This window comes from Dermacentor variabilis, chromosome 10 (assembly GCF_050947875.1).
Source record: "Dermacentor variabilis isolate Ectoservices chromosome 10, ASM5094787v1, whole genome shotgun sequence".
Taxonomy (NCBI): Eukaryota; Metazoa; Arthropoda; class Arachnida; order Ixodida; family Ixodidae; genus Dermacentor; species Dermacentor variabilis.
The window spans coordinates 28,009,066-28,033,596 of record NC_134577.1 but is presented as its reverse complement, the minus strand read 5'-3'; the positions used below and the strand labels follow the sequence as shown (position 1 = coordinate 28,033,596).

At 43.7% G+C, this 24,531-nt stretch overlaps 1 protein-coding gene across 4 annotated transcripts in view; it reads right to left on the bottom strand.

Annotated features, from left to right (window-relative positions):
* Window positions 1–24,531, bottom strand: part of LOC142560219 (neprilysin-1-like) — a 41,535-nt gene that overhangs the window by 4,508 nt on the left and 12,496 nt on the right. For 3 of the 4 annotated variants that reach the window (XM_075672153.1, XM_075672154.1, XM_075672156.1), the window contains 12 exons: window positions 20,784–20,978; window positions 19,653–19,739; window positions 19,422–19,552; window positions 17,371–17,596; window positions 15,266–15,364; window positions 14,517–14,594; window positions 13,650–13,762; window positions 11,555–11,613; window positions 10,040–10,091; window positions 4,263–4,330; window positions 1,958–2,088; window positions 717–782 (listed from right to left, as the gene is read on the bottom strand). In XM_075672153.1, the coding sequence (XP_075528268.1) occupies window positions 717–782; window positions 1,958–2,088; window positions 4,263–4,330; window positions 10,040–10,091; window positions 11,555–11,613; window positions 13,650–13,762; window positions 14,517–14,594; window positions 15,266–15,364; window positions 17,371–17,596; window positions 19,422–19,552; window positions 19,653–19,739; window positions 20,784–20,978 (1,305 nt within the window). The remainder of the gene's footprint in view (window positions 1–716; window positions 783–1,957; window positions 2,089–4,262; window positions 4,331–10,039; window positions 10,092–11,554; window positions 11,614–13,649; window positions 13,763–14,516; window positions 14,595–15,265; window positions 15,365–17,370; window positions 17,597–19,421; window positions 19,553–19,652; window positions 19,740–20,783; window positions 20,979–24,531) is intronic. The other variant, XM_075672155.1, reaches the window with a different exon arrangement.

Below are 24,531 nucleotides of genomic sequence, written 5' to 3'. Positions count from 1 at the left end.
AGAGCTCCTGACAAAATTTTTTGCACACAAAGAGGGTTTGAAAAGAACCAGTTTCAACACACATGTTCGAAAGTATGTGAAGTGAATACTAGCTAAGCGGTTAATAGATGTACAAGTAAGTGTAAAGTGCTGTGCTTATTTTTATGCTGTGCTACATGTAATCTGATCCATAGCTCCCGTTTACGCACCGCATAGGTTACTGTGCTCTCACTCAATATGCACGTTTATGCACTGCACCCTTCACAACCTACGCGGAAATTGAAACCCCAAATCTGGCGGATGGGCATTGCGAGATGTCGAAGCAATGATGTGATGAGGACGAAGAAGATTTATGATGCTTGTCGAGCGAATATCGGCGATGAAAAGTTTATACATCTAGAAATGTGACACATATCTTCGACATTCAAGTCATTTTTACTCCTTGCCTGTGACAGGTAAACAAAGCTTCGCTCAATCAAGAGAACAAGAAACTGAAGACCACAAAATCATTATGCGATAAATTATGCCGTCGAAAGTAATGTTCTTGGTTAATAAGTTTTACATAAGCTGATGTGAAGGAAATGGCTCTGATTACAAAAGTTTGCAGTGCACATTGCCTTTAGAAAAAGTTAACCATGTGTGCACCATTCCGTTTAAGCCCCACTTAGTGTTACGTAATTTTCGTTCTTGCGATTACATTTTAAATCAGCAAAGCGTCCAGAATTGTTGCAGCTTACCTCGAATGCCAAACGGACTCCACCGTTGTCGGCAATGTTCTCGCCCACAGTGTTTCTGCCATTTAGCTGCAGTGGATTAGAGAAAGTCAAGTTTTCTTTTTTTATTGTTCGGTTTAAGTGCTCAGCACAGTGAGGAAACTGAGACTAAGAAAGCGACAAGGATGCTAACACACACGGTGCCAGCACACGGAAGCTAAACAGAAGTTACGTTAATGTGATGATGGGAAACACTGGCTGAACTAAATTAGGCATTACTAAAGAACTTTTCACCACGACATTCGAGAACGCGCCTTCGGCTAAGGCGCACCAAAAATGAAGTTGAGAAAAAGTGGTCTTTCCCGTTCCTATCGTAGAAGAGAACGGTTTCAAAGTACAATTTTTTTCTATAGAAACCATATTTTGCTGGTGCGACGTCTCAGTCCTACCATGGCGTCACATGAATAAACTGTGCGTCCATACGATTTGTTAACGTTGCTGTATGCAGGAACAAAACTTGTTCGCACAATTTCTTGCCACGTAGTTCGAACTCAACCTGTATAATTTTCGGCAGGAAGCCAAACGCAATATTTCACACTACTGTTTATAACTTTATTTTTACACCGAAGTAGTTAAACTCTAGATGGTCAACATTTTTCGTGTCCGCGTCCGTGAGCAAAAATGTGGGCCGATCCCGGCGGCAGTGCGGGGCTAGGAGCCTTCGCTCGTACCCCTTAAGGCAGAGGCTTCAAGCAGTCAGCAAAGTGAACAGCTCATGCATTCTTTCGAATCACGTTTACAAAATACAGAACATCATATGCTTCAATAACGAACAAGCACAAAAGAATAATCCGAATCGCATAATCAATGAGGCGTGCCTGATAACGCGAAATACGTAACGCTCCCCGCATACGTTTCCCTTTAAAGGTTAGTGTTGTGCAAGCTGCCGTGCCGACGGCAGCTTGCGACTTGAGGAGTAACGTGTCTAGCGCTTCGTATATAAAAGAACCAGCCTACCAACTGACCTTCAATGTTGTTGCAGTACCGCTATGGGCGGCGGCGTCCTGTCAAAATTACCATTACTTTCATTACAACTATTAGTCCAAAGCAATCAATAATTGAATATGCCTCTCAGCAGTTGTAGTGGTGATGATCAACAGCTTCGCTAGACATCCCCTTTGGCAGTGCCGGGAAAGGCTGCTAAATTTTTTTTCTGCTAGATACCAGCGCTTTGTCGTGGATAAAGACAGCTTGAGCGGCCTCACCTTCATTCTTGCTTCCATGTCGGTGATATTTCCGTATTCATACTGGAAACATTTGGCTCTCTTCATGAATTCAGTGCGAGTGTCCTTGGTCCACCATTGTCTCAAGGCACCTTCTGCATTGAACTGACCTCCTATTGACCATCAAGATAAAATATTTTTGAAATAAGCAATATAACACCCATAAAAATAGATTTTAAATTTTTAATACATGTCATTGCGTCACTATAAATTTTGCGAAATCGAGTGACGCTCTTAGATGTTACAGCCCATGCCACTCGTATACTTGAGTATGCTTGTGGGGCATATGAAAGCATCCATGTTCTTCCTAATTGCGTAGTCGATGGTACAAATGTGTTTTAGTAAAGGTACGCGAAATGTTTTCGTTTCAGTTATGCTTTAACAGATGACCCCGACTGCGATTGTTGGGCTGGTTAGTTGCCCAACACGGCTATAAACCGGCCGTGGTTGCTTAGTGGCTATGCTGTTGGGCTGCTAAGCACGAGGCCTCACGATAGAATCCCGGCCACGGCGGCCGCATTTCCATGGAGGCGAAATGCGAAAACTCCCATGTACTTAGATTTAGGTGCACGTTAAAGAATCTCAGGTGCTCCAAATTTCCGGAGTCCCCCAGAACGGCATGCCTCCTAATCACAAAGTGTATTTGGCATTTAAAACCCCATAATTAAACTAAATATAACATGGCAATTAAATAATTAGAATTCATAATGATGTTGATTAATAGCATCGAACATTTTTTTCAGGTAAATTTGATTTAAAACACCTTTCAAGCTGTCTCACTTCGGCAGATCACACACAACAAATATTTGAAGTCATGGGGCAACAGTCAACTTTCTACCTGTTTGTGTAAAACCGCAAACCGCTTTTGAAAATTTTGAAGACCTGCTCACAGTGCGGCCGCATTCCAATGCAACACCAAGACGTAGCCGGCATAAATAACGGAAATGATGATACCGAGCACAGTTGCCAGGCGACCTTTTTTTTGTGAAGTGAACAGGGCATCGATTTTGTGGCGATGCCTTCCAGTCGATTTTTTTGCCACTCTGATCATCCACAGTTTACGACCGGTTGACCTCACTTGGTGTCGCTGCGAAACCATGGCCTAGCTGGTCAGCTGAGTGGCAAAACAGGTAATGAAACAGAGGCAAACGAAGGTGGTGAAGCTGTTGTGGTACTTCATTCTTTTTGGTTCGAGTCGTTTCTTGTTCCACTCCCACTTTTACTGTTTATGTTATAATTAAGCGATTTACTCCTGTATTAGTCATTATTGCATTTCCTCCAAGCAGGAGACTCTGCAGCCCACTTATGGGTGATGTGTAAGGGTCGTTATAATCATCTTTAACATCATCTGGCTTGGGCTAGTAAATTGTTTTAAATAAAATTACACAGCCTATAACATTTCTTGCTCAAGTGTGTGAGCCCCCGTACTCTTCACATGCCCTGGTTTCACATATGGCGTACGCAGAGCCTCAGAAAAATAAAAGCTTGACCTTGAACATTTTCACAGGCATTAGTGTTTAAGATTTCCATTTGAATTTATTTGCAGCAAACACGAAGAAATGCAATGCTGGGGGTGACCAGGAAGAAAGGTGTTTAGGATAGCTTCAGGAGACCTGGCCACTACGACACTACAACACCGACAGTTCGGGAAGAGGGCAATTACTATACAACACACAATGCAATGTAACAACATTTCATTTTCATCTTTAAAATCGCGTCCACCTTGCTGTATAACCCCCCTGCAAAGGAAGCTCCATATGGTCTTCTCAGAAAGAAAGCTTCGCACTTTAAAAAAATCTTTCAACTCTGGGGATCGCACAAGGACAAATTCCTTCACCTGTGTGGGCTTCGACGAAATGATTTGTTACGCTTACTCTCCGCCTACTTAGAGTTGTTGAATAATTCGGCTTCGTGCTGGCGATCTGTTGACCTCGCAGTTAGCTTAGAAGGCAGAGCGACTGCTCCGTAAAGATATTTGTCCCAGATTAGATCCCCCAGACGAGGATGAACGTTTCAACTCAGAACCATTCTTTATGAAGTAATAGTTCTACGGAAATCCGCAAGGTGGAGAGGCGTATATAATAAAGGTAAAATGAATTCCATCCAAACGTGACAACTGCTGCATTGCGTGGATGTTTAATTTTACCCGTCATTATTAACCCTTCTTTATGAGAAATGGTTCTGGGTTTCCTTTCTTCCTCCACCTTACGTGCTGCCCCAGTACCAATTTTAAATATTCAATACACTAGGTAGTGTTGGTCAGTGCCATCGCCTTTCTCAGGCCTACCTGTATCGTCGAATCCATGGGTCATTTCATGGCCCACCACTATGCCAATGGCTCCAAAGTTCATGGAACTGTCAAGAAAGATATAGTTGTCTATAAGGTCGGGATGTATGCTGTGAGAAATCTTTTTTTTAATTTTGTTTTTCCAATGTTACGTAGAAAAGTGGTGTGGAAAATAATAACCCATCTATCAGAAATATTATCGCTGAAACCATCTCAGGATGACTGGTGACGTTGATGCGATCAGCATTGAAGCAGTGGAGCGACACACCGTATTAACAAGCTGAAACGCGTGATGTATCAAGAGTGTACAGCTGCCGGGCGCTTCTAATGCCCTTCTTTTTGAACTCGCTGCGCCATCTTTCGTTGCCCCCGCGAAGTCCCCGCGTCGCGCATGTGTGAACGGAACTTCATACAAGATATTATATGCGACGCTGGTTCGATTCCGCCCTGCACCGGAAAAGCTATATTCTTTCCTTTGTCATCGAAGAGCGGCACATACTCATTGACCCAAGCTGGCTTGAGGAGATTTGTTGTACATGACTTACGCGGCGGAAAAGAAAAATTCGATTTGGTTGGAGAAAATAACCGAGGGTATTGGGGGTGAGCAAGGTGCTCTATATGTAAAGGGACGAAAGGACGGCTCAATTTTTTGCTACTACGAGCAAGTGGGCTCGTCACTCTGTGTGCTAGCCTATTGCGCACCGGCTTAAGGCGGCGATAAGAAACATCATCCAAGCAAAGCATAAACAAAAAATCTAGTAGCCGTCACTAGCTAGTAGCAGCGATTAGCGGCCACTCCGTCATATTGTGCCTATTTCGTAGACCTCAAGTAAGCCATTGAAGTGTTGGCCCTTTGAAATCTATTGTGGGAGGGATCGCTGCATGTCACACGTGCGATATGTGCAGACTCGCTTTTATTTCGCATTCTTTTTCGCATTTGATGCTGCAACGTTCAAACGCAGAAAAATAACTGGGGAAAGTGTAGCGAGTTGGGGGGGGGGGAACAGTTGGGTATAATGTTTTGGAATGCCATTCACAATTTAACATCTGATCTTACGCAATTATGCCATAATAGTTATTGTGGGCAGTTAATTTTGACTAAGTAATAGCAGCCGAAAATTCCCGCTGAACGCTAGACGACGGCTAAAATAATACCGTTTCTGTCATCTTCGCATCTATTACCCCCTTTTTAAGCAGCTGGGTAGGTGTTAGCTGAGACTCACGTAGAAAGATGGGTTTTAATTGGGGCTCCATGTTTTCGGAGCTTATTTTTCTTGAAACTCGGAGGGTGCTCTTCGTAGTTTATTTTTTGGCGGAAATACGGCTTTTATCGGAGTTTAGTTCTCCAATTCTCCTGAATTCGGAGCTTAATTTTGCATTATTCTCAATACTCCAAAATCTTTGACGAAATCTTATCTGGACACGAAAACAGCGGAAACACGAAGCCTATTTTAGTTCTCTGGGAGGTTTTTAACGCACGAACACATATACACACAAGCATAAGTACTTGAAAACAAAACACGTACGTTTGTGCCTATTACAACCTTAAAGTTTGTTGAAGTAGACTTTACAGCATACTTTACAAGGTTTCTGTCACTGATGGAAGCAGGCTCCTTTCGATTGATGATTCTCAGCTTTGAAAATGCCATTTCAACGTTTGCACTAGAAACAGGGAAAGCCAGAATACTCAGTGCGCAGCGGGAAAGCACTGGCCACTGGACAGTGGGAAGTCTCCAAAACGACAGGGACTTAACAAAGTTACTGATTTCATAGCTCTGATAGTTCGCAAAATCACTCATGAGCTGGCTCATGTCGTCAGTTTCAAGAAACGCTAAATTAAAAATCGGCGCATAGGTTTCCAACGCGCTGGCTAGCTCATGTTTCACATTTGGATTCACAATTTGAACACCCTACCAAAACAATTCACTGGTCTACTGGAAGGCATCGCAAAGGTTCCTCTAAGCTGTCTGTCTCCAGTTCTCAGCGACAGAAGCGTAGCATCCATGAAGGTCTGCGACAATCATTGAACGGTCATTTTCGTGAAGGAGATACAAGAGACTTGCAACATCCGATGGGAAAACATCAGGTAGGTCACGTCATTGACTGAGGAGCGCGTGCAAACGAACCCTCAATATGGGGTAAAGCTGGTGTACCAGGGTACTCTCTGCCTTAAGTTCCGTAATGATTGAGAGCACAGCACAAGAATTCGTCTTAAGAAACCTCAGCTTAATCAACAAGTCATGCACAACTACAAGCAATGAAACAAGTTTTGAGCGTCTAACATCTCTCGCCCTTGGAATCGCCGCTTCTCAAGAAAGACAAAATGGCACGCCAACATTCCATAACTTAGAACCACCAATATTCCATAAAAAGAGAACCAGCTAGACGGACATACTGTCTTCAGCGATTTGATGGTCATGCCCATGTCTACACAGAGAAGACCAAACTTACGGTGCAGCTCCCGCGACAATTTGAACAGGGCAGGAAAGTGCACAGCAAAATCGTAAACTACTTTAAATGAGATGGTCTTAATTACATTTTCCAGGGCATTGTTAAGTAGGTGGCACGGATCTTTAAAGTGAAGTGCCTTGAAATCGGAGCTGTAGAGTTGCAAGTCCTTGTCAAGCTTCTGCATGTAGGAAGCTGAATCGGAGCACAACGCAGCTACGTCCGCTAAGGCCTTTCCAACCTTCTAGAGACAGGTTTGTATCAACATACCAAGTGATACTGCGTTACGCTGCTGAACTACTTGCAAGTCTATCATGAGGGTCCTACATCCAGGAAGCTCGTCGTCGTAGAAGGTTACAAGCGCCGTCATTCCCGGACGTCCACGGAGTTCCGGCGACTCGTCGATAGTGATGTAAATGGGGCGGTCTTTCATTGAAGAGCTTATCGTCACAATGTCTTTCGCACTGACCTCATGTAGGTATTTCCGATATACTTGACTGCTACCTGGCACCATCGGTGCCGCTGGACACTTGCTTCCAAAGAAGCTGCCAAGAGGTCCATCATCCTGGTGCAGTGGAATCGCAGCATAACAGAGTGCACGGCAAATCTGAAGCGGTATGTCATCCGCACCTTGTCTATTGGACCGAGCCCCTGTGATGCATTCTTTCAGCGAGCTTTACTGTGATGAGTTGCCTAAGAGATATGAATAACAAGACGATATGAACAAATTCGATTGCGACCACGTTAAGTCTGTTAGGACAAGAATCAGGAAGGAACAACGCCAACTAAGACGACCACGAGAGGGAGAGCAACACAGGACAACCGCAGGACAAGCGTCGTTCTACCTCTCGTGGTCGTCGTAGTTGACGCTGTTCCTACCTAATTCAAGTATGCACCATCTAGCCCAAATGAATGTTGTTCTGAATCTGTAAAGACACCTGGAATAGAAGGAAGCGTGCACAATACATGGAGAAACTGTGTCAGGCTGTACGAAGCAAGCTACATAAGCTCTCACATAGCCGTAAATTCGTAGCACCAACGGTTAAAAAAGGACTCACCTGTGTCGAGACGGGACTTCTTCAGCTGGACGTAGCGTTTTGCTTGTAGACACTCCGCAATTCTCAAGGCCTTCTTGCTGTTGGCAATGCCAACTGTCACACGACAAAACTTGAAAACAATGACTCCTTCTAATGACGTTGATTCTTCAAAATCACTAAACTCTTTTACGTAGTCGCTGGACAGCTGTCGTTTCCTTCCCATTTTGCTTGCTCAAGATTTTTGTTCACGCGCTACAGAAATGCGTCATGTGAACATGCCATGCTTTCCGCCAGCAAGCTCGAGTACCGCCGGGGGACCATATATGAAGATGTCTCACGATTCCGGGGTCGACAAGACCTTTGTTAAATGTGCTATGGGTGAGGTCTACGATTTAGTGTTGACGTGAAGTAAAGTTTACATCAGCCAAACAAACCGATGTATCAATGACCACTTAGAACATGCTCTTTATCGTAAGGATTTCGATAAAAAACGGCCCAGGATCACATTGTCCATTAAAATCATAGTTTATCGAATAAATCCTAATTGTAAAAAATTTCACTGGCGGGTGTTTATCGGATTCTTTAGGATTTATTCAAATACACGGAGCGCTAGTTTTAGTGAGGAAAAAGATCGAGAAACGATAGGCGAAATTTGCTAGACCGCGATAGATGTAGTAAACGGGATGCGAATAAGCATCGTCATCATCAACGCGCGAGAGCTAGAGGGACCCGGCTTCAGTACTCGCCTCACACATGACGCTTTTCGACAGTTGCAACGAGGTGTGTGGCGACATCTTTTTAATGCTAGTACAATAATGGCAATTGTCATCATGAGATGGTTTCTGCCAGAATCATATTGTCCTTGAAAAGTAGCATATACCCGTTAAACCAAGGTGGCGCCGGAGAAAAACGTTAACATATCGGTGCAGAGAACGGAAAGGGCATAAACGCATCCCAAACATACACGGACAACTCTCGTGTTACTCGGCCAAAAATAAACTTGACCTAGCTCATAAAAGCATCCCTTCAGCGATAGTTACATTCTAATCTATAGTTAGAAAATTCTAATTGGGAGAAAACACCTTTTTGCTGTGTTGCTTGTAATGCCAGCACCTAGAGGTGCAGTTTTTCGGAGAAGCAGTGTTTAACTAGCCTTAACGACAGTTTCATTACAAAATGTTTGCAATAGCCGCAATCTGAATCGCACAAATGTGTCCTTTGTGAGCTAAGAAATGTGCTATTGCTTAAGGCGAAGCTGTAACTTGGGCTTTCCGCATTAGGATGCATAGATAACACAGACGTAGTTTGGGCTGCCGAACCGTCAAACTATTGGATGAAATATGTTGCATGAAGAAGTAAATGCTGTGACCCAGTGAATTTTAAAAACAGAGCATTCCGCAATGGTGGCATGCATTTAGGAATCTGCTATGATTTGGATACTTTCGGCAAAAATGCATAAAAGTGAAACGTGTTTTCTGTTGCGAAAGATATTACATTTCTGTAAGCTGAATTAGGCCCTCTGCATCAATAAATATTTACTATACATCGCTTTCATGTATCCCAATATTCTTTAAGCAGGACTAACACATAACACAAGTGGCCATTTCGTATTCGCAATAGCAGTTATATTTATTTTTGCGACTAGCCTAGATGAGATGTCGCTTTCGGAATATAGGTGCCCTACTGCGACATGTTTCGAACAGATTACCAATGGGTGCCTGAATAGTAACTCACTGCTGGCATTTCTAGAAGGGGGCAAAGAGAAAACATCGCGTCTATACCGAAATACACTTGAGTTATTCCAATCCCAACAGTGTTCTATAAATGAAAAACGTTCACTCTATCCATGTTTACTCTGCATTTGTTCTCGGTTATCCTTCATTGACTTATTTTATTGTTACGATGAAGCATCCAAAAGCGATCTATTTTCTCCCATATTTACATTTTATCGCATTAAGATTACATATTTAAGTGTGGTGTCGCATATTCTGGAAATAACCTGTACAATGACCATTTTGTCCAAAAGCCATCGGTGAATGAAGCAATCTTCTCATACCGTCACTTATATTGTCGACACTATCAGCTTCATAACTTGCGTACAAGGGGCTACTTCTAGGTAATATATATTCTAGACACTTTTCAGTTATCATCATTCCTTCGTATGATACTCCTGGAAGTATTTCTAATAAACAAATGAGCTAAAACCAAACAACGTTGAGAAATTTTAGGGTAGTTAAGACCACCTGCTCAGCGTCTCTGCATTCTCCGAATTCGCTTCGTTCAGTGACTCACCGTGGAAGTCCATGTTCATAGAGGACGCCTTGAAGAATTCCCGAAGGGAACACTAGAAATGGTGAATGATGAGGCATCAGTTTTTATACTTAAAAGTGAATATGATTTAACGTTCTAAAACAGAGCGCATATTCTGTTCAGTAGAACAGTGAAAAAGAAAAATTGTCATCTGCCTGACTGTAGCATGAAGCTACACAGAATAAGCATGTACTGGTTTCTTTTATAGCTTTATGTTTCAGACAGATTTTATAACAATTTTTTCCCATTCACGGGCTTTCCTACATCTTACGGGCTTCCTCAGAACGACCTTGTAATGGTACTGCATTCAGGTGTGTTAGCAGGAACGCGTGAGCATGTGACCAGTGACACCTGCGGCACCATCTCGTGAAAACCACCTCCGCTATCAACGAGGCCACACGATGCACGGTATCTGCCGGCAAAAGGCAATGGGGCGTCGGTGCACCCTCGTCGATAATTCAAAAATTAAAAAAAAACTTGCGCAGCTTGCACTTGTGGTGCGAGGCTGCAGTCAACAGCGGAGCTTGTGATCACTTAGCTTTTACGTGGCTTGCCTAAATTTTTTGTTGGTTTTGTGAGGTTATGCTGGGTTTTGCTAAGTTGTTGGTAGGCTTGGCTAAGTCGTATCTAGGTTTTGCAAGGTTATGGTAGGTTTTGCTAAGTTGTTGTCTCGGCGGGCTTTACGCTGGACGTTTTAGAGCAGTTGCAGGCCGGGATAGCTTTCTCGAGCGTTCGGGCGCCGACTCGCGCGTTCCCTGGACTGAAACTAGGGATCCTCGACTCGGCGTCGCCTCTTCTCAGCCGCAGCTTCGGCGCAGAGTTCCGGATTAGCTCGGCCGCGACGCATCGCTACTCGATTGGCCGTACGGCACTATTCCTGGTAAGCCACTTCTTCTTCGGGCGTGCGCACTTTCTTCGGTCTTCACATGGCAGCAGCACGTACAAACGGGATAAAGGAGGCAAGAGGTGCGTCGGGGAGCCGGTTGTTCCGAGTTCTTACTCGCCTGTGAGGTCACGACTCCGCCCTACGCGCGTGGGGTGCGAGGAGGTTACGTGGCTCGCTGCTCTCCTCAGGTGGTTGGTAGGCAACGCGAGGAGGCGCACAGCTGGGCTGAGCTTTCTGGTAACGCTCCACGGCGGAACTAAAAGCTTAAATAGTTCCGCTGTTAAAAAAAATATTCTTGGGTTCTCGTGCCAACACCACAATGTGATTACAAGGCACGCCTACTAGGAGACTCCGGATTAATTTTGACGTCGGCGTCGGCAGCTGCGCCGTTGCAAGTACGACAAATTTCATCGGCACCGTATGAAATACCAAATAATCAAAAGTAATAGAAGGACGCCTGCCTTCAACGCTTACAGGTGTCAGTCGTGATAAAAGACCGCCTCGGTAGGAACTTTGGCATGGCTGCAATTTCGTCTTATCATGATAACGCTAAGAAGAGATTAAAAAAATGTGATTTTTTTCTGTGGCGGAGATTGGTCCTGAATGCTTACCCATTTCGTTGGCACTCGGATTGTAGAAGGCATTGACAAATGCAGCCCCCTCTAGCCACCTAAACAAAATGGGAGGGGTTATATTTGATGTGCTTCCCAACCGATTGAACTGTGATGATGAACTTTGACACAATTTAATGAGGACACATTTACATCACCAGTTATTTTAGCAAACACATTTATTCCTCTCCTTTGTGAAGGCACATATACACAGTACTAACATTTTACTTGTTGAATATAACATTCACGCAAATATGTTCACGCAAATAACGTTCACATTTCTCGTGCAATAGTTATTTCACACCTTACTGCAGCACGCGCAGCCGTCGGCATTGTGCTGTGGAATGTGAGCATGCTGCTGTAACTTAGGCGTACAAATGCGGATACGAGCAAGAATGTACAGAGCACAAACGACGGGTATGAACGGAAGGGCCCACAGTGGCGGAAACAGGAGAGCAAGAACCTTACCTGCTCATGCACAACGGAGATAGCGCCAACACATCAATCAGGGACCCGCTACGGGAACCACGGAAGACAACTGTTTAGACAGAGTAGTTCCTAATCTTCACGCCTGACCTGTCTTGAAAGGCTAAATTTTTATGCTTTCGGAAGAGTACAGAGTTGAGCGCGCCATGCACTAAGTATAGCTTAGTTTTTGCTCGCAGTATTCTTAGCATTGTTTTCCTTCATTTGTTATTGAGGAAGTGACAATGCAATCCGAAATTGTGACAATACCCAGTTGAAGTGTCTTGTCTGATATTCCGTATGTCTTCACTTCGACGGAAAACAAACGGACAGGAAGACGCACACGAACAGCCGAGAAAGACACAAGACAGGCACTAAAGCATTAAATGTGCACATATAAAAAAGCCCTCATTGTTTGAAAGATAGTTTAACTACACCTGCAGATGGGCGAGAGGGTGCATTGCAGATCGAAGGAAAAAAAGCGCACAGGGAAACACACACGAACAGCCGAGAAAGACATGTCTGTCCACCGACACCGATAGCTGCTGTCGTGTCTTTCTCGCCAGTTCATGTCTGTCTTCCTGTGCACGTATTTTCTGTCGATCACCGTCTGCAGGTGTTGTTAAAACGTCTTCACTTGTCAACAAAAAATAGGCTTGCTTCTACTCTAAGTTTCCATGTGCAATTTGACAACGTGTCGGGACTTGTGTTCCCGTTGAAACTTAAAAGCTTCGATTAAGATTAAAGCTCGACATAAGGCATAATGTTAGGTTACTCTCATGTGCTTCGCAAATTCCGACAGTAATGTTTTGGCTTTGCAGCACTAATGTGACGGAGTTAAACATGTTCGGAAGACGAAATTCTACGTTTTTCATGTTTGTTTATATTTACTAATTTATTTAATAATTTATACAAGCTGTGAGAGGCTCCACCACGTCCTCCTGGAGTGTCGGGAATCCAAAGTTGAGAGAAAAAAATAACAGTTGCCTCTAGCATATCGCTACCATATCCCTCTCCGCCCGGTTATGTTTCTTGGCGCAGAACGGTTTTTTACTACAAACGCAGTTGAAGTTTCTTGAATGATGCTATGTTATACTTGTATGTTATTAACGCAAGAAATTCGTAGCGCACCCTCTCGCTAGAGGATGCCGCTGCGATAGATTTTTGTAGAGCACGTGCGTCCGTGCCCTTCACTTTCGAGGGCTTTGTTAAGGCAGCAGTGCTTCTCAGAAATTTTTACCACTGACATATTTATCCTGTCATCCAAAAGTAATGTTACTTTAGCGTTCATGGCACACTTCTTTAGTCATTGCCATACTTAAATTACGTGTACAATTACGCACTTCGACTGTTTCTAAGACTTCTATCTAGCCACATCACGTCCAGCTCATACTCAATCCCTACATTGTCAACTCATTAACACTAGCTTGGCGCTCTTTGGTCATACTTGGCCCGTGCGCCATAAAACAACAAAATTATTTAATGAATTAATTAACGCATTCATTCATTCATTCATTTTTACGATAACGTGAACACCAAAGCGTCCAAACGAGAACGTTCCTTCTAGAAGGGCATCCGAAATGTTCTCTTAGTAGACTTCAATATGCACAAAGTAATGCTCACAACTCACTCAGCTTCTTTGTCGTATGCCTGTCGGAGCTTCAGCATTTCCTGTTTCCACTTGTTTAGGGATATCGCGTACATCATCTCCCCGTAGGAAGCCTTGAGGGGCAGATTTGGTACCTGCATTAATTAGCAGTTTAGGTGATATCGAGGGTAAGTGAGATGCCTGTATTTTACGAAGTGTAACGCTTTTCTAACTTACTATTACCTACCTGCTCGTGTTGTTGAAGCCATACGAAGTAGGTCGAGCCTAATACATTAACCAACACGCTCGCATACGGCATCTGATTGGTGCGGAAGCTGCAGTCGTAGTGCGGTAGGGCTGTCATATAACTTGTGGTCGTTACTAGCAATGAACATTGAACTCCTCAGTACTCTCAGCTTTTCTCACTAAACAAATTTTCAGAAAGCACATTCTCCAAATCTTATTTTTTTTGCTCAAGTGATTGTTGTGAATTATAAAAAAAAAACTTTATTGAAGTCTTGCTTCACTTCAAGCAAATCGCTAGTGGGTATGCAAACGTTTATGGCGCACCACCTTTGTCAGGAAATAAAGAACAAGAAAGTTAGTGACAGGGTTTCAGCTTCGTAGTCTAATGATCAACGCAAAATCATATGTCTAAGCACTCATATTTTCTGGAAATGTTATGAGCAAAACATCACGTCACGTAATAGCTCATAATAACGCGTTACTATGCACCTAATGTCTTTCCGGATTCACTGCTGTAATTTATTTTGTGATCTTAATACGAATCTTTAGAAATGAAGCTTCCGAATGGCTGAATCATACAACAGTAAAGCATGGGGTACGTTGGGTGCACTTATTTTTTTCCGAAAACAAGTAGTTGCATTTGATTGATGGCGGTGTACTCACAAATTTGTAAAGTCCCTCAATGTAGGTCGTGTTCAATAGCCAGTCAGGATATCCAATTTTCATGCCCATTTTTTTCAACTGAAAAATATTAAAAACGAACCATATTCAACCTCTGAGAATCGCACCTCGCAAGCCAACTGCCGCATGCAAAATCTTGCGTCATCGACTTGTCGCTTTGTACCTCCATAAATAGCTCACGAACGTTGTCTCAGTCTTGTAAACATTGCTCGTGCATGTTCAGGAGGAATTGATGTGTCTTTGTTAAGACTACTTAAATGTTTGACACTAACATTATCAGTTTGAGTTCTTGGAACCTTGCGTAGATTACAAGAAAAAAATATTAAGTCAAGGGAGGCCAAAATTTTCTGGCAAACATCCACTAATATTCATCGCGCATAGGTTCATATGAATGAACGTGCATGTCACGTGCAAACCAAACGGAAAGAGAGGCGTGCGAAGTATGTAGCAGTCAGCATGCGTTTATATTAGGTAGAAGGAATTTCTCGGGGGTGATATGATGGAGCATTTTGGCGCGCAATCTACCATTGTGACAAATCGTTTATATTTCATATGTTCCTGTTCCATTCAGTGCCAGAAAGTTGTCAATGCCAACAAAAAGAGCATGACATAAAACTGTTAAATAAAACTGGACGAACTGCTGCCCTAATAAATGTCAGAGTGCATGAAAAGTAGAGCGACAAGATCCATGCAACTTAAGTTTCACTAACAGTGATAAAAAAACTGCGCACCTTCATCTCTGCTGCAGCTTTACTTATTTCATCCAACCATTGAAGGGTCTGTAGAGATTGATTGAAGGCATCCTTGATTCTGCTTGCAAGGTCTTCAACCTGGAACAATGTTGATTTTACTTAGTTGGATTAAAAGTGTAGTGATAACTGTATGACTGTGTTTAATTACGGTGTTTTTAATTGGCTTTCGTTCAGTTACAGCATTTTCCTTCAACTATATCAATTCTTACGACCATATTGTGTAGGACGGAGCGTCAGCTATTGCCACCGAAGTGCAGCAAGTGGTTATTTAAGTTAGGCGGTTAAACGCAGCACTGTCGCAGTGGCTGTCATACATGCAGTGCTCTTGACGTCGGAAACTTTTGACATGAAGCGTCTTTCGTCTTAGTCAGCATAGAAGGTTGCACTTACCTAAATGTAACGATAGCATGTAATACTAATATCGCTTGCACATTTGCAACCTTACGTCCCACGGGCATTAATTTGGCACCGTTGTGTCGAGATAACCAACATATAGTGCCGTTGACGTCCCACACATGACGCAACCGGATCTAAATTTAGCGTGTGGCTGGGTGTTCGGATGGCGTAACTCGGCAGTGTGTTTGTCGATCCGAGCAGTAGAAACATTTCAGAGAGCTCATTCTACCATAGTAGATACATTGCTCAGACCTGTGCTCATAAAAAGTTATACGGCTTAGACGTGTGCAAGTTGTTGCAGAAAATTGACAGTTGCTAGGCTACGGCACTCCCGCGCTCAGCACGTATACGGTCCAGAAATTGTATGAAGGGGCTCGGAAAGCCAGGGAAAAGGAACGCCAATCCGCGGCACCCTCTTTTGACCGTACCGGCCCATTACGAATAGGGAGCGAGCGCGATGTCAAGATTGGACCTTAGGGCCATCACTAGCTGTGTCATAGGTTCGGTGTGTAAGCTTTGTATTCCGTGAAGAAATGTAAGTTGTGTATTATTTAATGTGATCCCTGTCCTCCAGTGCCCACACATCCTCTGCAGCTCGCACAAGGCGTCTCACACATTCAACTGCAGCTGTGCCCTTCACACAGCTGACTCATCAAAAGGGCAGTGACTATGAAAAGTGGAGCGACTGCAATTTACGTATTGCCCATATTTCTTCGAGCCGAAGTAATCCTACAAAACTGCAACGTTGCTATAGTTTTGTTACAAAGAAGACACCCTAAATACCTTAGTCACGTTTTTGGAGAACCTGTTGAAGTGTTACCAGAGATATACGAGAAACCATCTGGAAAGGCTTGTTAATTTTTCGACTCCATGACTCCTTAAATGAATCAAAGAGCAACATCTACTTTATACACATAAGTAATTCTAAATGGCAGCCCACGTAACCTTACTAACGTGGGATTGTCGTTAGCACACAAGTAAAAAGAAACGCTTCTGAACAGAGATCTAAGGGGGTCGTTGCAATTTCATGTCCAGGAACACCTGCACATGTTCTGCCTTTATTCTTGAGTGCAACACAGTTATTGGTCCCCAACACAGCAAATGTGCAACTTCGCTTTCATCCGCAGTGATTATGTCTTCCCATATTTCTGCGCTCTTCCCAATTTGTCTTGTGAATAAAACATACTATTAAACCTTGTAGGAAATTTGACATCATATACAATAGTATCATATTGCACGTTTCTCTTTCTATGTGCCTTATAATAGTCAGAATTAGTGTCATATTGTATTTCGTTAGTACGTGGAATACATAAATGAAAATACAGAAGGAAGTCCCCGAGGACAAGACTGTAAGGGGACTCGTACCTTCCAAATATTCGAACGACATGAAAATATGCACACTAATGTTATAGGTCTGTTCGCATGCTCTTACAACAAAGTAACTTCTAGCAGTAAGATAGCTGTCCTCCTCCTTGGGAAAAAATATCATGCCGAATTTGGTGCATGCTGCCTTCGCTCCACGAAAGTAATGCAGCTAATGTATGTATTTCGGAAATTTGCGTTACGACTGTCCGATTTATTTTTTGAACTCTCGTACTGCTTTTGAATTGAAATGTTTTAGCGCTACGTCGTTATCGCTTTTTTTTTTGCGGGTGGGGGGGGGGGGGGGACAGCGAAACAGATGTTACCTCTTTCTTGGCCTCTTGGCTAAACTTGTGCTGCACGTAGAGGTAGCCCACGCTTTCGGCCATCGCATCATTCACCTCAGTGACACACAGTTCCCACCTCGGCTTTCGTTCACGTACTCCCACTTGCACTTTGCGTAGCTCAAATAAAGCACTGCGGATTTCTTGAGAACCGGTCGTAGCCCAGTTCAGAATATGACGCAAACCAGCGTAGTTGAACAAGGTGTCACTGGAAAACAAGTTCAAAGATGGCGGTTTTCGTTACACCGTAGCGGTTGTGTTATGCTGCATCACCTTTGCAAGTTATTCAACAATTACACAGCAACTTCGACGAATCACCTCAACGATGTATATAATTGGTAATAACGAATTTTATTTGCCACTACCCGGTTGGATGGCAGCTGTTAATAACGAAAACGTTTTACGAGAAGGGTAGAATTTCTTGTCTCGAAACGGCAGGCTGAACCTTCTATAGCCCGACTTTCCTTTTTTTTTTTGCTTGAGGAATGACATCTGGATTCCTCTTAGAAATATTCTAGGCCGATTACGAAACTCCAGAATCGTTCTTTCAACGCTTGTTGCCCTCTGTGGTACTTGCAGCCTACATTAAAGAAAGACTCGGGGAAGAAGCGGAGCACCTAGCACAAAACAATGCATCTATAAACGGATGTTTTCGCACAGAACATACTGAGACGTGACATGCTGAGCACTAGGTCGCGGGATCGAATCCCGGCCATGGCGGCCGCATTTCCATGGGGGCGAAATGCGAAAACACCCGTGTGCTTAGATTTAGGTGCACGATAAAGAACCCCAGGTGGTCGAAATTTCCGGAGTCCTCCACTACGGCGTGCCTCATAATCAGATGTGCTTTTGGCACGTAAAACAACATAATTTAATTTTAATTTTGAGACTTGACATGTCAACCGTCTCGCAACTTATAGCAGCCTGTAAAACAGTCCGTATAGACGGTGACTTCAATTTATGAACTTGAGTGAACGCAACCGCACGAGTGTCCACCCTTTTCAGAAACATCATGCAAGGCTTTGTTTTCTTAGCGACGATGGCTACACATTGACTGTGTTGTTGCTGGATTAACACACATGGCATGAAAATCAGCATTTCTCTCGCTTAAGCATGCCATTGTTTTAGAAGCTCTGATTCGTGTATGCCTCGAAATTGCGACCATAGGCGAGATGAGGTTAAGGATAAAGTTTATTTTTAAGCGAAGCTTGTATTGCTTCACTCGTGTCGGCGTCGGTGTTGCCGTGCAAAAAAAAAAAAAGAAAAAACTCCGGCCGCGTGAGAACAAAAATTGCTTGTCGGGTTGCGAGACCACCACGTTATCCGATTCAGCCACTGCCGGTTCCTCATACGTGCCCTTTAAAGGGGGAATTTCATATGCATTAAGAAGGAGACGCCACGCAAGCCTCGAGCCAGTCACAAGCGTTCCCTCCCTCCGGAGGAGGGAAAGGATGTGATCGCGCCTTCGCTCGCCTCGCGCCCGCCGTTTCCAACCAGTTCAGGCCCGGCAGTCAGATGGGGAGGCCGCGTTTGGGTCGTTCTGCCGAAGAGGAGGCGGCTTTGAAGGAACGTCAGCGGGAGCGAGCCGCGGGTTGTGCGTTTGGCCGAAGAACATGCGCTGTTTGATGAACGTCGCCGGGAACTCGCTCGAGAAAGGGCTTGTCTACGTGCCGACCTCGCAATGATGGAGTGCAAAGTCGACACGTTACAACAAAGAGCCGCGGGTCCCGAACTTCGCTTGCACCCCTCTTCACAGTAGTGGAGTTGCGGCCAATTTTTTTCTGCTCTAAAGCACAGCCGACTGTTATGTCACACGAATGTCTGTACTGCTGTCTGTTAAAGTCCTTTTTTTCTTGAGGGAGTCTTTTTGTTTGTGCACTCCTCTTAACGTCACTTTGGGTGTGGGCGACGTTTACAGATCACTAATTCACGCGACTTCTTCTTTAACATCTCGAAGAGGTGTGGTAGCTGAAATTTTGGCCGCACGGCCTTTAGGCTATTCGATGTGGCACTTAGGTTGCTTCGAGACTTACGGGTCAGCACATCGCAGGAATTCATTAAGTTTCTTGTAGTAGCTCAGTGCGAAGAGTTCCACAGTCTCATTGCGAGCTAACGTAATGTTTGCAAGGGAAAACTGCTTCTGAAGTAAATCGTGAATAGGTATCTAGAAAAGAAAGCAAATGGTTGCGTAAGATTGAGGTTTGAAGTTACTAACCTTAATAAAAATGGTCTCAAACTGCGTAGTATTCGCGTGTTATGCTTACGTGAGAGAAATTTTTCTCCAATTCTTCGATGGTGGTTCTGTGATAAAGTTTCGACAAGTCTCGAACCTCTTCGGCAGGCAATGTCAGCTGCAAAAATTTAAAGCAAATTTATTGCCGAGGAGGAATGAGTACTCTAGAACGGTTCATCGTTCGCTTGCACTGAACACGAGGGAGCTTACACGGATAAAAAAAATATCCTGAAGAAAAGCGCAACGTTTTTAACGCTACAATCAAGATGTAGGAGGGAATTACCTATATAACTGCAGGTAAGGAAGGAGGAGTAATCACAGTTTCGCATTCATCTTAGTTAATCAAGATTTCTTGGTTCTGCTTACGTTCGGCACTGGTATGACGAGTAAGGCAGCGCCACTATAGTGCAGAGTGTGTGCATTTGTTTAAGCTTCGCCCTTTTGACTTGATGTATATTTTGTGGATTCTCATATTTACTGTCTCAAAGCTAACATTTCTGTAAAACCGTTACAGTGCATTGTACAGTGCCCCACTGCATATAATCGCTCTGTCATTTGTTTTCTTTCTACTAAGTGGGAAAGATTGTCAATTGGTCAACAATTCTCTGTCTATGGTTAGGGCTGATGTGTAAATGTGGGATATATTTAGCTACATATATTCGTTAAAGCCCCGTTGTTTATCGGCCTAAAAGTACGTGGCAAAACAAGCTAACTGTGAGTGCAAAGCGGTTCAGGTTACTGAGAATAAAATAAATTGAAAAGAAGAACGCGTGCTTCAAGAGCGACGCACAGTGTTTACGAGACGAACCAGTTAACAAATAGTGGAAAAGTTTGGTTTTCATGTTGGCTGAAGCGCTGGAACGAGCAAGTTTTCTTAGCAATATCTGTATAACATGCTGTAATTGCTGTACTTCATTCTGGTATGTGGAGCATGACCGATGGCTTGCAGACGCAGATATCATTGTGCTTGTAAACGTATACGGTTTGCACAAAAAGGCGAGTTCTTGTATATATATATATATATATATATATATATATATATATATATATATATACATGATCCAACGGAGAATTTGTAACGTGGACTCTGACCGCACTTCTACCAATACGGTTCGGTTCAGAAATGCCTTGCCGGTTAATACATTGAAGAAAGTATTCTCACAGTGGCCAGCTTTCTTTCAAATGCAAGAAGGTTGTTGGAAAGCTCATCGAGCTCGCCGTCAGACAGGTGACGCTTCATGAACTTCATCGCCACTTGAATGGCCCTTTTGTAGGCAGCAATAATTGGCTTGCTGTAGGGGGTGTTTTGTCTGATGAGTTGCTTTCTACCCACTGTAGGGAATTCCAGCTGATCAAGCTGCAAAGAAAAAAAGGTGAACGCCGGTCATCAGCGCGCCAATTCGGCGATTCCGAAATGACCTCATCCGTCCCACTTTGATCTTTTAGTTACACAGGTCATTTTTGAAGGGAAAGTTAGGGAACATTTATCGAAATTGTACAACTAGTTTGTACAGTTCAAGTTAAGAACGCTTCCGAAACGAATGACTACTCAGCAGCCGGAAGTCACGCTGTATTGTAATCCGATATATATTGAGGATCATTCCCTGCGGTTTTCTCATGATGTCCGGCGTCGGCGCGGGTAGCGTGAATAGTCAAGCAAACAAATACGCGTCCGTTGGCGGGATTTCCGCGAAGATCTCCCAATGAATTAGCCCGATGCTCTACTGATGATGTTAAATGCATGTGACTAGCATCCAGGGAATAACGACCTTACGATTTCTCTGCGTGTGCGAGTTAGTGCTTTCAGATGCTTTGCACGTGCATTGAGTCACGCCGTATCACCATTATCAGCCAATTTTTATGCGCACTGCAATACGAAAGCGCCTCTCAGTGATCTCCAAGTACCCCGGCCTTACGCTAGCTGATTCCAAATTGCGCCTCCAAATTTCGTCATTTCGCCACCCCACCTGATTTTCTGTCGTCCTCGACTGTGCTTCCCTTCGCTTGGCACCCATTCTAAAACGCTAATCGTCCACTGGTTATCTACCCTACACATTGCATGGCCTGCCCAACTCATTTCATTTGTCTTAATGTCAACGAGAATCTCACATATCCCCGTTTGCGGTCTGATCGACACCTACGTCTTCCTGTGTCTTAACGTTGCGCATAACATTTTTCTTTCCATCCCACGTCCTTAACATTTTCTCGAGCTTTTTGACCTCCAAGTTTCAGCCCCATACGTTAGCACCGGAGGAATGCAATCATTCTACACCTTTCTACGATAGTGATCGACTCCCAATCAGGATTTCGTAATGCCTGCTGTATGAACCCTAGTACATTTTTGTTCTTCTGTAAATTTTCTTCTCGTGATCAGAGTCCCCTGTGAGTAATTAACCTCGCTAACGTACTCCTGCATGATCCTAGAGGTTGACTGACCATCATTAATTCTTGCTCGCTTGTCAGGTTATTCAACATTGCCTTTGTATTCTCCTATTAATCTTCAACCCTGAACTTACATTTTCTTGGTTAAGGCCCTCAACAATTCGTTGCTATTAATGTATGTTGCAGAAAAGGACAATGTCACCTGTAAACCGAACGTTGTTAAGATATTCACCGTGGATCCTTACTGCTAAGCCATCAAAGTCTAAGAACTTGAGTACTTTTTCTAAGAATGCAATGAATCTCAATGGATATGTAGTGTATGTAATGTATGTAATGTAATGTAATGTAGTGTATGTAGTGTATGTAATGTAGATGGAGATGTATGTAGTGCAGAGAGGTAGTGTAGTCTAGTGTATTGTAGCCGTTGAATCTTTGTATACATCTCCCAAGATATTCACGTATTCCTCCTGTAGTCCATGATTACGCAATGCCTTCATAACTGCTGGTATTTCTAATCAATCAATTGCCTTTTGTTAACCTATGAAAGCCTTATACATAGGCTGATTGTACACTGCAGGTTTCTCAATTACCTTATTGACTACATGGGTGTGATCTATTCTAATATATCTCTTCCGGAAGCCGGCGTGTTCTCTTCGTTGATTGAAGCCTAGTGTTGTCGTGATTTTATTGGAAGGTATCTTGAATATCGAGTATGTCTTGACTGTCTTGAATATCGCCTACATGCAATGTGAAGCACGTAGCACTCCTTGCACAAGTTTCCCGGTAAAGATTACTGTTGCGCAAGCTTCCACGGCGATGGCAGCTTGAATGCAGCATACGAAGCAGAAAGTTACGGAACTATACCCTTTCATACGTGAAAAAAAAAGAACCGCCTTGCAACTGATTTGTGTTGTGACAGTGCCATAGGAAGGCTACGTAAATCAGGACTCCTGAAAACCAGCGTGCATATGACGCACGGCTAAATTTCTATTCACTGTGGTCCGCTCTTTGTAGGTGCACCAAGTAGTGGCGCAAGCCAATTCGTAAGCCGTCGAAGCGTCTGCGGCTAATAATGAGGTAAATGGCATGTGATTGTCGCCAAGTGAATAATTTTAACCTACGTCGCAATGGGTGCTCGTTATAGTTGTCGTTTACAGCTTCGCTAGCCAGCCACCTTCACAGTGTGAATTGGAGACCATTTTTATCTGACAATAACCGTTGTTCTGCTTATCTCGAAGGCTTACTGGTTGATGCTTCCGTTCACTTTAAATTCAAGCGCTTATGGAAGATGTTTGCTACCTACGAGTATCGCTGGGAGAATACCTTCGCATTCACCCTTTCATCATCATCACCACCACAAAAACATTTATTTGTCTCTACAGGGTCTTTTGTTGTTGTCCGAAGGCTCTTCTTGGAAGCTTTTGACTAGGTTTAGCAGGGGTTTAGGTGACTAGGTTTAGCAGGTTTAGCAGGAGTTTGACTAGGTTAAGCAGCGAACATACCGTATTTCATCCGGTATGTCAGCTGCTGCTGCTGTCATTGTCTTAACTTGGTCGGTAAAGCCGGGGCGTTTGAGAAGTGCTCGGCCCGTTGCTATTCGGCATGAGTCTTGCTTTTCGTGCCTGGAGCAAAGCTTTCCGATGTTGTTTGGAAGGTATTGTGTGCCCACAAGGCAAAGAGGTTCTCTGTAGGCGTACTGATTAGGAGATTCAGTGCCGTTTTGTACGCTTTCCGAATCATTGCTTCCGCTTGTTTCCCCTTCGGGGATATTACCCCTTCGGTAGACAATACATGAATCTGCTGATGACTGCGCTTCTTATTACTTTCCGAATGTGCTGTTCCCGCAGACCTGTCCGACGATTGGCGATTCTGCTAATCATTCTGGTAACCTGTAGTGTTGCATTTTTGAGGAGCGTCTGGATGTGGTTGCTCCGTTGGTTAGACTGGGGCCACATCCTCAGCACTCTTATCATTGTTTTCCCAGGTATTTTCTGGCCGTCGAGGTACACGTTTAGGTGGAGACTTGTCTCCGTGGATACTATGCTATTTAGTTTGTGTCTCCAGACTCTACGGACTTCGGATTTCTTTATTGAGCATTGCAGACCTCCTTCTTTAATATACTGTTCCTAGAAGCTGGCGGCTTCTTGTAGTTTTGCTTCCCTTCCCCCAGGAAGTCTTTGGTGGTCGAAATGGTAATTTCATCCGCGTACATCGCATGTCTGACGTCCGGATGTTCTCTAATTTGCTGGCAAGTACGATCACGGCTATGCTAGCTAAAGAGAAAAAGTGAGATTACTGATCCCTGGGGCGTGCCTTACTGAGAACTTGCAAGGTATTAGAGCGGGCATCGTATATGCTGATGGTAGCCGTTCAGTCTGAGAGGAATGCTTTTACGTAGCCAGAAGCATTCGGAGCAATTGTGGTTGTCTAATTCAATCAGGATACATGGCCGCTCCAGCAGAGCTGCTGTGCAGAAGAATACGCCCACTCATGTCATTATAATTAATCCAAAAGCAAGCGTATATATT